The sequence below is a fragment of the Lissotriton helveticus genome, chromosome 2_1 (genome assembly GCF_964261635.1).
Source record: "Lissotriton helveticus chromosome 2_1, aLisHel1.1, whole genome shotgun sequence".
NCBI lineage: Eukaryota > Metazoa > Chordata > Amphibia > Caudata > Salamandridae > Lissotriton > Lissotriton helveticus.
The window spans coordinates 1,637,166,094-1,637,183,902 of NC_136059.1; the positions used below are offsets into that span (position 1 = coordinate 1,637,166,094).

The 17,809-nt window shown below is 48.6% G+C and overlaps 1 protein-coding gene across 3 annotated transcripts in view; it reads right to left on the bottom strand.

Annotated features, from left to right (window-relative positions):
- SEC24B (SEC24 homolog B, COPII component) overlaps positions 1–17,809 on the bottom strand; it is a 722,844-nt gene that overhangs the window by 693,368 nt on the left and 11,667 nt on the right. For all 3 annotated transcript variants that reach the window (XM_078676584.1, XM_078676585.1, XM_078676583.1), the window contains exon 2: positions 17,003–17,707. In XM_078676584.1, the coding sequence (XP_078532710.1) occupies positions 17,003–17,707 (705 nt within the window). The remainder of the gene's footprint in view (positions 1–17,002; positions 17,708–17,809) is intronic.

The following is a 17,809-nucleotide window of genomic DNA, read 5'->3' on the forward strand; positions in this document are numbered from 1 at the left end:
CTGGTGATTTTAATGCCCGTCTGTACCCAAGTTATTCAGAAGAAGTGTTGCAGGAGATCTTAGTGTACTATAATATAACTGTAGCCTATTTCCCTGGAGGAACAGCTATGACAGAGTCAAAGGCTTTGTGCAGTTGTTTGAACAGTTGCTTTAAGAAGGATATCCTGGCAGCTCAAACCTTCCATTTTGGCTCCCATGGCTGCCTGATTGACTATATCTTTGTCTCAAAAGACACACAGATGGGGCGGGGGGGTGGAGGGGGGGGGGGGAGGCGTGGCTTGGGTAGCTATCATGGTGGAGCAGCCTGATTGGGCTCCCTCCAACTACACCAAAAATCTGCTAATATCATGCATTAATCCTGCCCAGAGGAGTACAAGATTGCTGTGGAGGATGCCCTGACTACCCAGGAGTGTCGTGATCTGCTCCTACCTGGGGTCACCGTGCTACAGTGGTGATCTCCCGGCGAGGAGTGCTTCGGTGAGGCATGGACTGGGCTCTCTCCTGGCGGCACGGTCGGGCTACTGCGCTGGGACCTGAGGAGAGGTGTCGGACCTGTGAGCCGGGGAGGCGCTGGCGGAGCGCACCAGCGGCTGCCTGGGGCCTCGAGCAAGGAATACGGCAGGGCTCGGACCCGGAGTGGAAGCGCCGCTGTCTCTCCCCCACACCTGGGTATCCGCCATCTTGTCTATCCGCACGGCTGGAAATCCCAACTGGGCTGGCCTATGGCGCTCGCCATCGTCCAGACGATTGACTGCCTGCACCGTTGAGATCCGGCCGTCGCCCCCTGTGACGCCGGGCCCGGCCGAACCTGCTCGTGGGTCACGGCCAGGTTGCTGGCGATCAGGATTCAGCTGCGCGCCGAGTGAGGAGCACCGGGCCGTGTGTGAGGCCTTGAGGGGGTGAGTGCGGGCCCATATTTGAATCGGCTCGAGATACTGCTGCTGGCGCACCGGAGCCTCTCCCCTCTTCCATCGGTGAGTGTGGTGCCTGGACGTGGGAGACAGGGGTGAGGCGTGCCCCCGCTGCCGAGACTGCAGCGTGGGACACCTGGGAGTCCTCCGGCTCGGTGGAGGAGTGTCGCCACCCCTCCCCCCCACAAGCCGCAATCTTGTAGCGCCGCAGGCCGAGGACATGGCGCAGCCTATATAAGACGGAGACCACACTCCTCCTGACCAGGCCATCAGGACGGCACTGGTACCTGCAGCCGGCGGGGTCGGTCGTGTCTGGCGTGGTGTGGCGTGGCGGGTCGTGGCCCAGTTCCAAGCGAGTCAGCTGCCGCCGGAGGGAGAATACAGAACGCTGGGCTTACCGACAGTTGCATGAGGTCAGCTCCAAACCTGTGCTGATCCTCGAGCTACTCCTCACCTCTCCTCAGAATGCTGCCGCTACCCTGGATGTGACCCGGAGGGGGCAAATGTTGTGGAGTGATGCCAGCCCACCGCGACCCCACTGAGAGATCGCTGCCTGGCGGGGGTCGAAAGGGGCCCTGTGTTAGAACTGATACCCCCTTCCAAGATCCTTGAATGCCCACACGCGACACAGGCTGCCTTCTGCCATTGTGGCCATGTTGTAGGGATGAGGGTCTACGCCTTGGCTTGACTGAGAGCCCTCTGTGCTTCGGTGGTGTTGCTGGGTGACCTGGGATGGCACACTCAAAGGACTTGTTGATCTCCTCCTACGCTGGAGCTCCTTGCCTCGTAACACATGCCAAATCCTGCATTACAGTGCTCTTTTCCCAAGGGTCCGGGGCTGCCTCCAAAGATGGGCAAGGACAGGCCCCAAACAGGGCATCATCGATCAATTCACAGCTCCCACTGGCGGCGCCACGGGCGGAGATGGGGGTGGCGCCGCTCCGGATAACGCAGCCCTTCTGGCAGCAATCAATCATACCCGAGACACCCTGGATGCCAAGATAGGTGCAGTGGGGTCAGATGTCTCCTTTCTACGCCGGGACCTCTGCAAAGCTGTAGACCGCCTCACTGCGGCTGAAACCAGAGTCTCGACAGTAGAGGATATAAAAAAAGGTGAACAAAGTCGTGGTGGTGTCAAGGAACTGGCCTCCAGGGTAGAAGATGCGGAGGGTCGAGCGAGGCTAAACAATCTAGGCTTTGTGGGCCAGTCGGAGGGATGTGAAGGGGTTTCGATGACCAACTTCATCGTCAATAGGCTCACAGACATCAAACAAAGCGATCTCCTCGGCAGTGGAGAGGGCTCATCGAGCCTTGATGCAAAAACCTCCCCCGGGTACAGCTCCCAGGCGAGTCATTGGCAAAATCCTGAACTATGTCCATAGGGACGCAATCCTACGATATACCAGGACCCACAAGGACGGATTTCAACACGAGTCTCTCTCCATTATGGTATTCCCGGATTACACACGCCAGGTCCAGCAAGAATGCCAATGCGTATGCGCGAACTGAACCTGCAATATATGCTATTGTATCCATCCAGGATGCGTGTGATCTACAATTCCAAATCATTCTTTTTCAACACCCCTGAGGCCGTCTTTACATGGACTGATGAGCGTCCTCAACTTAGAGCGAACTCTCTACCAGTGGTTGATTCGGACTCCTCTCGCAGCTCACGCAGTCAGCGGCCACGGCGGAACAAGTCAAAGAAACGACGTGGGTCCGGATCAAGCAGGATGTCGGTAAGTCCAGAGCGGTCACCTTGACCGTCCCAGAGCTGTACAAGAGACCAAACCGAAAATTAATTTGGGACTAGATTGTTTAGGACTCTGATAGCAATAGTTTCCTCTGGGTGGGCGTGGGGCAAGACCATGGTACTGCGAAGCCACAGACTTATTTTGCCCCTTGTTTCGTATGTTTGTAGGGTGGGTAGTGATCCTATGGTGTGGGCATAGGGGGTCCCCCCGTTGGGGGCCTTCTGTTCCACACACCACAACAGATACTCCTATTTTTTGGCAATGTCAGTCCAATTCCAATACATCGCACACAAAGCAGACCTGGGGGCAGCTTCCTTTTTGTTACATGCATACCATAGGCTGTGTCTATGCACCTCCTCCTCTTGGGACCGCCTTTATAGATAAACTGTTGGGGACCTGGGGCGACATACCAGAGGACTTGACTCTGCTAGGGGGCGACTGGAATGATACCATGGGGCCACTTGATCGACAACGGAGCTCAGACAGTGCACCATTTCCGGGCCCAACTAAGCTGCTTACGCTAGGCTCCACCTTGGGATGGGCTGACGTGTAGCGCGAATATCATCCCACCGAACACAACTTTACTCATCTATCCATGGTGCATGGGTCACAATCGCGATTGGATTATTTTTTCGTTCCCCGGGTGTATCTTCATATGTTCTCCCATGCGACTCATCTGCCCCGCAGGCTATCCGACCATTCTCCAGTTACTCTACAGTTTCACGCCCGCTCCCGGAAACCCCCTTTTATGGTGGCTTATGTCGTCTTTGCACCTACGGGAGTCCTGCATACCAGGATATGCTCCACAAAGTGGTCAATACATATTTGGAAGATAACTGCCCCACTGCCCCCTCTCAGACTATTTTGTGGGAAGCCATTAAACGGACAATCCGATGTGCCGAAATCAGTTATCGCACTAATGAAAAGCGTGCAAGACGGGAGCAGTTGGAGGCTCTGGAGTCTCGCCAAGCGACATTGGCTTCCCAGCTTAATATTATTCCCAGCCCTATTATTCGACGGAACCTGCTTCAGGCACAACAGGATCTTAGGCAGTATCTTATGGTCGAAAATAATGAGATCTGGCAAGCGTCAGAGCACCGGATTTATCAATGCGGCGATAAGTCCAGCAAGATGCTCCATAGACTCTGCCAGGTGGAGACGTCCCCTGCGGTTACACCCGCTATTCGTGGCATAGACGGGTCCCTGCACAACAGCGCAGGGTGTCGCAGCCGAATTTGCAGGGCACTTCGCAACCCTCTATACAAGGCAAGAACAGATTTCGACTGAACTTATAGCCGAATTTCTCTAGGACATCCCGCCCGACGACTCCCTGATCATCTTCGCGAACAACTGGATGCTACTATTATGGTAGATGAGCTGACAGGGGCCCTCCAAGCGCTTCATCCTGGTCGCGCTCCTGCGCCTAATGGTTTCCCAATGGAATTCTTAAGGCCGAACGTACAGACTTTGGGGCCTCATCTGCTTGCAGTCATCCAGGAGGCCACGGAACTCGCTATTCTGCCTCTCAGACTGGCGACATGCAGAAATCATGCAATTACTTAAGTCCGGCCGACCCGCGGACGACCCTTCCTCTTATCGCCCCATCTCGCTTATAAACTTTGAACCTAAATTGTTAGGGAAAGTATTAGCTGATCGCCTGCGTAGCTGTATCACTGACCTGATCAATCCCGATCAGTCGGGCTTTATGCCGCACAGGGCCACCCGTCACAATATTTGACGAGTCTGTAATGCCATGGTGGCGGCCCCGGCGCTAGGCCGGCCAGCCGCCCTGCTCCTCGCCGATATCGATTAAGCATTCAACTTGGGTGCATTTATTTCAGCTACTAGAGGTGATAAACTTTTGGCCCCGCTTCTTGGCATACACACGCCTGCTTTACACGGAACTGTCGGCGTCCATCTGCATTGCAGGACACCGCTCCCGGACTTTCTCTATCCAGAAGGGTACTAGTCAGGGCTGCCCCCTGTCCCCATTATCGTTTGCTCTTGCAATCGAGCCCCTGGCGGCATGGGTCAGGAGCGACCCGGTCCTTCGGGTTTCCATTGGTCCCAGTCGCGCTCAGACCGTATAGCATTACACGCATACGATGTCCTATTTTTCATGATGGGTCCCTGGTATTCGAGACCTCACATACTGGAAATCCTCAGGGTGTTCAGAGGGACTACGGGCCTTCACGCTAACCCCGCCAAATCTATATTATTCCTGGTGTGCGGACAGCAAGGTCGAGATCCATGGGCTTCACAGCTTTCTCGGGCGACGGATGGCTTCAAATTTCTATATATATATATATATATATATATATATATATATATCTCCCCATGTCCAAAGGTCTCCTGGGAGCGCAATATTACTCCACTACTAGCAAGCCTCAAAGTGAAACCGCTATTTGGTCTTCTCTCCCTCTCTCCCTATACAGGCGCTCCGCTATTTTTAAGATGGCGTTGCTGCTTCAGATCTTATACCGCCTTCAGAACTTCCCATACCCCATTCCACGCTCATGGTTCGCGCAAGTAGCAGCCATACAGAATATATTTTTGTGGAACGGTGGGGCAGTTAGAGTGGCGCTCCGCACCTGTACGCAATCCACGTATTGCGGAGGGATTGCAGCAGCAGATATATATGCGTATTACGTAGTGTCTCACATCCTGGTAATAACCTAATGGCGGTATAACTCCCCCATCAGATCCATGGTATTCGGCTGAACATGCTACAATGGACCTGGTTCCTCTCCTTCACTTGTTATACAGCTCCGCTCATCTGGAGCACTTGCCGCCAGCAGGTAGGGTGGTGATACAGCTATGGGGGCTAAGACCCGATAGATCGGCTGGCAGGGGACACTTACCCAACTGGCTCCCTTCTGGCAGGGCACATTTCTCCGCTCCGTGACGACCTTGAAAGGGTTCGGGGGTGGGATCGCGTGGGGATTTCGACTCACTGGGATGTGTTAAGCAGTACCACAAAGAAGTCATTTCAACAATTGCAGACTGATTTTGATTTACACAAATCGCAATTTTACAAATTTCTCCAACTCCGAAATGCGCTTACCCCTCAGATCCCTACATTAGAGACCCTCGCCGAGTTTCAGCTCCTAGAGGAATGATTACTTATGGGGGATCTCGGACTACACAAGATCAAAAAATATATCAATCACTGACGACCCATTTGCCTACCACCCTAGACAAGACACGACTTGCATGGCAGGCAGATGTGCCAGAACTGACAGATGACGATTGGGCCGAAGCCATTGCTAGCCCAAGGGCCATGCGCTATCGGCTCATCCAATTCAAGTATCTACACCAAGCTTATTTTACAAGGGTTCGATTATGGCGGATGGGTTTGGTCTGCAATTATTTCTCTACCAAAGAGCCTTCAGTTAACTAGGGCTGCATGACCTGACAACATACTTGCAATTTTTATCCTGGTAAATAGCGACTGGTAGGCAGGGGTTTATGCTCATTTGTTTAGTTTGATAGTTACAATGGGGACCTGTCCACCCACCTGCACTCTCAGTAGTGAAGTCCATTTTGAATAAAGGGAATGGTAATATCCCCTTGATTTATAGGTTAATAAGCCTCCTAGATATTTCCGAGAAGGTTTTTTTTAAATCCTATTATCTAATGTTGAGGAATGGGATCAGGAGAACAAGATCATACTTCCCAGGAGGGGGGCTTTCATGAGGGGCATTCCACAGTAGATCATTGCTTTGCATCATGGGCCATTTTTTATTAGAAATCCTAGGCAGTAAATAAAAAGATGAATTGCTGTTTTATAGATTTACACATAGCCTTTGAAACAGTAGATAGGGGAGTTCTTTGTGAAAGCTCACAGCATGGAGAATCCAAAATGAGCTATTCTGTATGACTAAGGCACTGCATAATAATTTGGTGCAGTTATTTTTAACAGTCTCTGGCAGAGGTGTGTCTTGTCCCCAACATTATTTAGTCTTTTTCTGGCGGGTCTAACCTTAGTTTTAAAATTATGCAATTCTTTCTCTCCAAAAATGGGGGCTGTGCACATCCCATGCGTGCTGTACACAGATGATTTAATTTTGCTAGATTATGCCCCTTTAGGTATACAAAGAACTTTTCAGTATCTAGATGCTTATTAACGCAATTCCCTGAAGAATATGGAGAAGTAAAAAATGATAGGAATATTAGGTCTAGAGTTCATGTACAAGCCAAACATTGGGCTAAATTCAATCAGGTGTACTGGGGCCTGTCTTTGGCTCCCCTTATGAAAGCTTAGGAATGGAAAAATTCTGCCTGAGGCTTTTTTAATTGGGACTTGGTCGACGGTTTAATCCTTTAGGGCTTAATAAGTTTGCCCCAGGGCATGACGGTTCAGGGTATAGGGAGAGAATTGATTTTGGTCCCTTGGAGTATACTGACTAATTGCAGCACACTGAAGTTTTTAACCCCTTTGCTGCTGCCGTTGGATGTCGCGCGAGCTACCTCCCTGGTGCTGCGCACGTCCAACGGCCGACGCGGCCACACCTGTTTCTTCGAACGTTCAGCACTGGCACTGAACGTTCGAAGCAGCAAACGGGTTAAATAAGCTAGGACAGGATGAAGACATTCTAAAAATCTCTAAATTAAGCTGGGAAGAAATCGTTGCCGGTGAAGGGGAGTGGGCCCATGACATATGCCAAGGGTTACGGGACCTCAAAACTCTCCATACTACATGGAAGATGAAAGAATGTCTCCTTCTCCCCAGGAAACAATCTTGGAGAAAATCTGCCCAGAAAGTGGGCTATATGCGGGACATGACCTACCAACTGCAAAAACCCTCAATAAATGTTAACATTGCCAATGTTAGGCCAGAATGATGAATTTCCCTGCTTTTCTAAGTTGCCTGAGCTTCTCTAGTCCTGTTTGGCCTAAAGATGTATGTAATGAAAATGAGTGTGTGTTTATTTCCTCTTCACGCAAAATGTATGCCGTTTTTTGTTAGACCTTACTTTTTATAAGGCCACTCATATAAAGTTTTTAAGGCCCCTGTTTTTTAAATATCAGATACACTCTAAGTGGGAGAGGATGACTTTATTTTCTGAACTACGGTTTTATGATGTAGCAGAGGGAGGTGCACTTTTTATTCTGTCTATCAAGCAGGGTTTATAAGTTTGAATTGGGTATAGGTTTTAGTTATGTTTTGTAGTTTTATGATGTATGATTCTGGAAGTTTTATGGACGTTTGAAGATTAACTCGGACAAGACGGAGGTCCTCATCCTCGGACAATCCCCATCCGCCTGGGACGACTCCTGGTGGCCCACGACGCTGGGCACCGCACCGACACCCACGGGCCACCCACGCAACCTGGTATTCATCCTGGACTCCTCCCTCACGATAACCAAGCAAGTCAACGCAGTCTCGCCCTCATGTTTCAACACCCTGTGCATGCTCTGAAAGATCTTCCGGTGGATCCCCACCGAAACCAGAAAGACAGTCACCCAGGCCCTCGTCACAAGCCGACTGGACTACGGGAACGCCCTATACGCAGGAACCACAGCCAAACTTCAGAAACGCCTGCAGCGCATACAGAACGCCTCCGCACGACTCATCATCGACATCCCTCGCCACAGCCACATATCCGCCCACCTGAGAAACCTGCACTGGCTCCCCGTCAGCAAGAGGATCACGTTCAGGCTGCTCACCCATGCACACAAAGCACTCCACAACATGGGCCCCGAATACTTCAACAACCGCCTCTCGTTCTACACCCCTACCCACCAGCTCCGCTCCACCAGCCACGCCCTCGCCACCGTCCCGCGGATTCGCAGAACCACCACCGGAGGAAGATCGTTCTCCTACCTGGCAGCCAAGACATGGAACTCCCTCCCCGCACACCTACGACTGACCCAGGACCATCTCACCTTCAGGAAACACCTCAAGACCTGGTTATTCGAGCAATAGCGTCACCCCCCCCCCCCCCTCCCTACAGCGCCTTGAGATCCTCACGGGTGAGTAGAGTGCTTTACAAATGTATTGATTGATTGATTGATTGTGTTAGACAAACGTATGCAGTGTGCAGTGCAACTATACACTGAAACTGGTGCAGACTTATTTAAACAGCAGCATACTACTTACTGAATCACTGATTACCAAACCTCCAACATCTGGTTCTCAACAACAAACATAAGTATTTCCACTGTGCAGACACTCTGATCTTTCCCACAAAAGGTCAGTGCTTTCAGAAAGTTCCCTGATGGGATGAAACACCAGTTGACTGTATGTTGAAAAAGTCATAACTTTACGAGCATCTGTCTACACAATTACTGTTATCTACGGAGTGCATTTAAGATAACTAGCAAATGGCATCTTAGTATACTAATCTACAATAGTCGATTTGTATATCAACATAGTAATGTGCTGATCATTGCACTCCCTAATACTTGGTTACACCTACAGCCCTTAACTGTTGCTACACAACATCTGTATATACAACTTGGAACTGCAAACTCAAACCTGTTCAGGATTTGGCTTGATCGCTTTTCAACAAACCGAATCTTCCCCACCCACTCCCATAGAAAGTACCAAGTATTCCTGTTTTCGGACATATTAGATCATTGTTCTGTTTACCTTCACCTACCCATTCCGTTCAGTTTCCTACCCAAAAGTTAGTAAAGTAAAACATCAGAAGGAATAGAAAGCAACAGAAGAATACAAGTAATCACTCCTCTGTAGCTCTTCCACAAAACAATGGAGAAACTCTACCTGTAATGGGAAAAAGCTTTCCATATTCACATTCAAAAATATAGAACGATTTCTCTTGTAGAAAATTCATACACCAACCTAAAGCTATTTTTGTTTCGCAACAAAACAAATTCTTAGACTGCAGAGCTACTTTGGGCAGAGCTACTTTCATCAAAGAACGTTTTAGTTAATACCACCATCTAAGAAAAAAAATCAGGACTAGGGCTAAACCTTAGTGGTCACAAATAGTCTTTTTTTTTTTTTTTTAGGAGGCTCCCCGTTTTGTGCATTAGTTTTCCTAGAGCTGGACGTTGATACATTTGCACCAATTGCACACACTCCAGCCCAACTGACACAAACTATCTGCCAACTGCCTCCTATTACATCTGCAATTACATTAATGAGGGCCGTTTACACTTCCTTCCTACAAGATAAAACATGGAACTACTTCGTAAACCTCAGAGAAAAAAAATAGCATTTCACATGTCCCTGTAAACCTTCCCCTTGACACAATTGTATTTATAGAGTGGATGGGTAAGGCAACAAACTAGGTGTCACATTGCCTGTACATCACAAGTGTGAATTACAAATATTCAATTGTTCAGGTTACGGTCTTAGGTCAATAATTGTGGAGCATATTATCAGACAGTATCACTGCAGTGCTTCAGGGTCATGCCAAATACTATAGTACAGTGCAATAATGGCACTTAGACAATCGAATAAGCCACATGGGGTGGTGAGAACATCCCCTTCATGACAGGCAGCACTAGAAAGGGAGAGGATGGGAGGGGCAAGATGGCTGCCGACAGGTTGTGGTGAGCAGTCGCTGTGAGACCGCTCTCCTCGGCACCCCCCCTGATGGTTCTTACCTGAATAAGATGTGTGCTCCCCACCGATGGCGTTTGAGCTGTTGATTCAGGAAAGCCTTCGCTGCTACGAGACTCTGAAAAAGGCCATTACCAAAAGATTTAGCCCCAGGATCCCGCATCTGAAGGTAGCAAGGGTCCTTGGAATCCTTGGAACTATCCGGGAGGCGAAATATTTCAGGAGGATGCCTCCACGACCACAGCGGTCGAAGAAGGACAAGGAGAAGGTAAAGTCTCTCCCGGACTTTGTAGGAGGCAAACAACCGCCTGACACTGTAAGGAAGGAGGTCGCACCTGCGATCCTGAAAGCGGGTGCGATTCGGAAAACTGTTGTACCGGCTTCAGCAATCAAGGGAAAAAAAACAGAAGCCCGAAGTAAAGCGCCAACAAAGGGGGAGCAACCCGAGGACGGGACTCCCACAGCAGTAACGCCTTCGGATACGGAGAAACAGAAGACAGGGGGACTGGCACGAGGCAAGGATGTTGTCCTTCGGCAGCCCACCCTGGCGGAAGCTTTTACCCCAAAAAACGGGCAGAGGCTTGAGGAAGGTTTTCCCCGTGCTGAAGGCGTCCTCGAGGACGCTGCAGAGGACGCCACTTTGGACGCGGCTTTGGTCGTTGCTGGGCAACGCTCGCACACAGACTCAGCTTCAGATTTGCATGGAGGCGATGGCGGCGGCGGCGGCAGGGAGCTTGCTGGCAGCCTGCCGAGTGTAAGCAGGACAACGGTGTCTCCCGCAGTCCGCGAGGCAGATAGGAATTCGGGTAAGACTACCCATACCGGAGGGGCAATCGCATTTCCTGATATGGGGGTGAACGAAGGCCCAGGGTCCGGTACAGCAGGGAGCGCAGACATGCTGGAGGCCCTAGTACAGGTTGAGGCTGAATTGAAAGCAGGGAGTTCATGGGGGAGCAAGGTTAGCCTGGTTAATAAGAGGACTTTGTTACCGAACAATGTGGAAGGGCTGGATGGAGCTGAAGGAGGTTCAGCAGAGGGGGACTGCTTCTACTCCGTGAATGAGGATACGGATGTCTCAGTTACAAGTGAGACTGGGACAGAAGAGGAGGAGGATGATGGGTCACTCTCCGATTCCAGTCTGTCAGGGAAAGAAAGTACGCAGAAAAAGAGATGGATTAAAGGAAGAAAGCAGGATTCGGGATCAGGGTCTCCCACCAGAGGGGGTAAAAAGCTTCTATGGGACTACTCGGCCACCTCGCAGACTTATGAGGAGATTAATTCGGCACAGCTTCAGGCCCCTTTTGATATGATAACCAACACGCTGAAGCAGATCCAAGGGGAGGCCAGGGCCGAAAGCCGAAGGGCAAGACACGCGACAGAAAAATTACATAATACTTTGAAGGTCAACAAGCTGTATGAGGGTATGGCAAATAGGGTCACTGAGGTTGAAGAGAGAAAAGGAAGATTGGAGGACGATATGGGAGCTTGGCAGGAGTTTAAAATCAACCAGGAAAAGGTGACCGACGATATGCTCTGGAAGATGGAGGACTTTGAAAACCGCCAGCGGCGGAATAACATTCGCCTTTTGGGTGTGGAAGAAGGGACAGAGGGGGAGAACATTCTGCAATTTGTTGTAAATTTGCTTCGAGGGGCTTTTCCGGAATCAGACTGGCAGTGGGAAAGGGAGATACAACGGGCCCATAGGTTTCCCTTCACAATCAGGAAAGGGCGGGGAGGAGGGGGTCAGACAGGTAAACCACCCCTCCCCAGAGCAATCGTGATATACGTTGGGAATTATCTCCTTAGAGAAGAGATTATGGAGAAGGCAAGGCCAGATAGCAGACGGTCATTCGAGGGTACCTCCTTTTTCGCCAGGCCGGACTTCTGCCATGTCACCGTAGAGAGGAGGTGGAGGCTGAGGCAGCTCATTAAGCCATTTCAGTCATTGGGCTCCGAGGCTTATCTCCTATTTCCAGCAAGGCTAAAGGTGGTTACAAGAGGGAATGTAGCAATGTTCTGGTCGGAAATCAAAGCTCAAAAGTTCTTGGAGCAAGTAAAGTCACAGAAAGGAGGTTAAAAAGGAGGCGCTTGGCTGAAGTGCCCAAGGATAGGGTATAGGGTATAGGATGCCAATGCACAGGTATTTTATTAGGGGAGCACGGGGACTACAAGGAATTCGGGGGGAAGGCAGAGAGGGAGGTTAGCGACTTCCACATACTGTAGCAACCACACATAGGCCTACTTAACCTATTTGCCCGTAGAGGGGGGGAGGGGTGGGGCCAGGAAGGGGGGGTAGGGAGGGACAGGGGGGATTAGGGGGTCAAGGGGGGAAGAAATGGTGGAGAAGAGTTGGGTTGCACTGGTTGGTTCAGCACAAAGGAGGACAGAGTAGGCCACAAGCAAAACAGCAAACACAGTACTTGGTCATGAAAACACAATACATGCAATCAAGTGATGGTCTCAACTTGAGAAATAACATGAGGGGCTGGCTATCATCATGTACGGAAGGGATCTTAGCCCATGGAGAAATGATTGAAATTTCTAAATGAGTTGTAGGATTGCTACCATAAATGTCTGTGGTTTAAACGATGTATATAAAAGACTCAGGGTGGCGGCACTGTTGAGAATGTTGCGGTTGGATTTAGTATGCTTGCAAGAAACGCATATTGAGGCATCAAAAAGCTATTTTTTGGGACAACTGGGATTTGCTGTCCTTGCAAACTCTAAGCAAGGGTCTAGGAATAGGGGGGTGGCTATATTGGGGAGGACCGGGGACGTGGTTGTGATTAGGAAAAAGGAGGATGAGGGGGGTCTATGGGTGATTCTAGAATTAACCTTTAAAGGGGAGAAATTTACCCTCGCTACGGTTTATGGATCAACGGAGGATGACCCTGAGACTTTTCAATATCTGGACATGGAATTGGCACATTGGGTAGAGCCAATAGTTATCTGTGGGGATCTTAATCTACATGATCCTAAAAGTACATTTTCACAGGTGGGAGGTTGTTATCCAGGTAGGAAAAGGAGAACGTATAGAGCACTATCTGATCTGGTTATTCACAATTCTCTGATCGATCCTTGGGTCAAGATTTACCCAAGTAGAGATGGTAGTACATTCTATTCTGCCCCTCACAGAGTGTTGGTCAGATTAGATTATTTTTTTTATTTCTGGCTCCTTGTTGAAGGGGGCACAGATGGAAAAACATCCCCGCGTGGTATCTGATCATAGCCCTTTAGTTTTAATTATTGTAATAGGTCAAGACCAGAGGAAGGAAAGACAATGGACCTTTCAGAGAGCTTTGCTCAAGGACGAGGGACATAGGGAGTACATAGAAGGTTGGATTAGGAGTTTTCTGGATATTAATAGAGGAACAGCTGCTCCAGGGATGGTCTGGGATTCGTTTAAGGCCGGTGTGCGGGGGGAAACTATGAGCGATGTACTCTCGGCGCAGAAAAGGGAAAAAGGCAGAATAGAGGAAATAAACAAAAAACTGATGGAGCTGAAGAGGAATTGGTGGTAGCCATCCGGCAGCGATTGTCATTAGAAACACATTTACTTAGAATCGTTTCCCTCAAGGCAGCAGCCACAGAACACATATCTAAGAAGGCAGCGGAGAATTATTTAATTAGGAAGGAAGGGGTATATGAGTTTAGCGAGAAGGTAGGCCATCTGTTGGCGGTTCGAACTAGACAGAGGCTTGCAGCAACAGATATCTTGGAGATCATAGATGGTCAAGGGGATAGCGTGATCGGGGTAGAGGGAGTGAGGGAAGTTTTTAGGCAGTTCTATGCATCCCTATACCGTGCGGGCAGGGGGGGGAGCTCCGAGAGATTGAGGGGTACTTAAGGGGTGTCACACCGCCATTTATTGCCGCGGAAAGTAAGGAGGAGCTAGAAGCGCCTTTCCAGGCGGAGGAATTTCTAAGGGCATTAACTACTCTATCATCGGGTAAAGCCGCCGGTCCTGACCAACTGCCGGTGGAATTCTATAAAACATTTCAAGGAGTATTAGGCGCGGATATGTTTAATATGATGAGGCAAGCACAACTTAGGGAAGCAATTCCTGATTCATGGGGTGGAGCAGATATAGTAGTGATTCTTAAGAAAGGGAAACCGTCAAATCAGCCAGGCTCTTATAGACCAATCACCCTCATGAACGCTGATGTTAAAGTCTACTCGAAAATGCTGGCCAGGAGACTTGCAGGGGTAATCGAGAGCTTAGTAATCTGCTCACAACATGGATTCATACTGGGCAAAGAGGCTACACAACACACCAGGCAGGTGATCACAATGTTTGACGCGGCAGGTATTCTGGGAGACCCTATGGCGGCACTCTTACTGGATGCCGAGAAGGCATTCGATAGGGTCTCCTGGGAATATCTATGGTGTACCCTAAGGTGGAGCGGCATAGGAGAAAGGTTTATTAAAGCAATGCAGACTTTATATAAGAACCCATCGGCTAGAATTAGGGTCAATAGAGGGTACTCAGCAGCAGTCAAAATAGAAAGAGGAACTAGACAAGGCTGTCCATCATCTCCTCTTCTATTTGCGCTATACCTAGATCCCTTTTTGCGCAAACTGGAAGGTAACCAAAGGATCCCCAGATTGAGCCTGAATGGCTGTGAAGCAAAAACACTGGCTTATGCAGACGATGTAGCCATTTTAACATCTAGCCCGGAGGGTGCTATTAGGGAGGTTGAGATGGAGGCTCAGAATTTTGGCCAGGTTTCTGGTTACAGTCTGAATAAATCCAAGACCCAGATAATTTGTAATCAGCATGTTCAAGGGGGTACGGACCCAAGGGTTGTAGAGTCAGCAGTATACTTGGGGGTGGCAATATCGGCGGATGTTGAAGTTGTCGTGCAGAACAACATGTCTCCCTTGATGGCTTGTGTAAAATTGGATTTGGAACGGTTGAATAACCTCCATCTTTCCCTAATGGGGTGCACGAACATAATTAAGATGCTTATACTGCCTAAATTTTTATATCATTTGAGGGCAATCCCTCTCTTTTTTGAAGCAAAGTGGTTCAACACACTGGAAGGTATTCTCAACAGATTTATTTGGGCACAGGGCAAAACTCGCAGGGCATATAGGTTCATGACACTACCGAGAGAAAGAGGCGGATGGGGGGCACCGGATTTTAGATTGTATTATTGGGCTGCCGCAATTCAGTATCTGCAAGGGCTTATAGGAGGGGGGGGGGCTCAGATCAAAGAATAACAGATTGCTCCTCTAGAATTTATGCTGCCGTCCTGGGGGAGGATGTGGAAAACTGCTTTTTAACATGTATAGAGTATGGGTATTGTAAAAGGACCAGGTTTAAGACAGTCGAGGCGGGTATGAAGGTTTGGAGTGCTTTTATGAAAAAGTTGGGCATAGGGAGATTTAACCGGTACACAAGGTTGTTCAAAAATAGATCTTTTCCAGTTGAGGTATTTGGGGATATGACAATGGAAAGGTGGGTGGCGAAGGGGATTGCTCAGATTGGAGATGTTAGGAACTCGGAGGGTTTTGTATCTTTTTCGGATTTGAGGGATAGGCACGGATTGGATAGGCAGGACTTGGAGTTATCTAGGGAGTAAGCACGGGGGCAGGTGGGGTTTAACAGAATTGAGATTATAGAGAAAATAAGGTTAGGGGGGGGATTGCTCGATACAAAGCTTCTATGCCAGCCTCTTGGATACAAAGCACGATGATATGGATAAGCATAGTGAGAAATGGGCAGGGAAACTGGAGGGCGAGGTAGGGTGGTTTCAGGACTCATTGGAGTTAGGACGGACAGTTCTATGCTCTGCGTCACTGCAGTCGCAACACTATAAAACTCTTTACTCACTTTACTATACCCCGGCTAGGATAGCGAAATGGGGTGGGACTACAGGCACTACCTGCCCGCGGTGCAATTCAGTAGAAGCAGATATAATACATATGTTTGCATTTTGCCCACAGCTCCATACACTTTTAAAGGATATTTTCGAGGTTTCCCTAAGTATTAAGATAAGTCTCAGACCTGTACACATATTGCTAGGAGTTGTTCCCGAGGATGGTATCTCGCAGCGGGATTTCATCTTTGTTGCCATGCCAGTGTATAGGTTATGCATAGCCAGGGCTTGGTTGGATAAGAACCCCCCAGGGTTGCAAACATGGTTGTCCAATTTGTTGGCAGCATATAACTTAGAAAAACCCATTTACACAAGGAAAGGAAGGAAAAGAAGGCAGTTGGGGCTACGAATTTGGGAACCAATTAGTAAATGGCGAGCGGGGTTGGGTTAGGTATGAAGAATTTGGCAACACTGTGGTGACGTGTAGGAAATATTTGTAAGTAGAATTATTTTATGTATGTTTGTAAATTCATTTATTGGAATTAGAGATGAAGTACTGTGATGACTATCTCTATGTTTGCGCTTATCAATTTACGGCCTTGGAATGCCGGCGTCTTATCTAAAATTATGTGCTGTATGGAAAATAATAAATATTTTTTTTTTTTTTTAAAGAAAGGGAGAGGATGGGTTGAAGAGAGAGAGAAAGAAAATTACTAAACACCACCAGACCACTAACAATTCCCAAAGATAGAAGAACATAAGGTATCACTAACAATTACAGGATTGTAAATTTGGATGACAAAGAACTGGCCCAGCCAGATACTCTGTCAATCTCTCTTCATGCTGGCGCACCACATGCTCTAATCAGTCAAATGTTGTGGTACCTGAAATGTTTATAGGTCAAAAAACAAATGTTTTTGCTGGATGACCAGTGCTGAAACACTAATTAATCTCTTAAGGAAAGACAGTTTAGCATAATACCTGTTCTGATGTGATTGTTCGGTGGCTCCTGAGACAATGGGTGCGTCCGTTGAATGTTATCTGAATTCTGTTGTTCCAAAGCTGGCCTTGTAGTACTGCGTTCAGTTAGAGTCTGTGAAGGAGGGCATCCAGTACTTGGCTGTCCATATAATGCTGTACCTGTAAACTGTCCAACAGGTGGAAGGCTTTGAGAAGTAAACACTTGTCCATAATGATTAGTACCAAGCATCGAAGAATAGGAAACACTGGAGTACATGTCACTAGCAGCTGCAGATGTGGTGTAAGGGACAGAAAGAAGTGGGAATTCCTGAGATCCAGCGGGAGGATGCCTTGCCGAGTTAATAATGTGTCCAGCAAGTGTAGCGTATGGATGTGGAACTGAAGCATTCACATAGGCTGAAGAAGAGGTGGCAATGCCTTGGCTGGTCCCATGTGTGTACACCATAGTATGAGGAGGTGGAAACGGCCTGTTGTGCATTGAAGAGGGTAATTGGTGAGTGTTTAATACATCTGATCGCATAGTGGATGTCACAACATTTTGGGATGGTCCAGAATAGTTAGAGTAGTAATCTGCTTCATAAAGATTATTTACGTGAAGAGGAGTCGTTTTATTCTGCGTTGCAGGATAATTTCCTGGTGGAGCACTATAGTTAGGAGGGTAGAAACCATATCCAGAAGACGACTGCATTGGATTCAGTCCTGGACCTGATAATAAGAAAATGAAAGTTAGATACATTTTATGTTCAATAAAAGCTGTGACAACATTATATTCTTTACCCATGCATGCCTTCTATAACTTCCAATCAT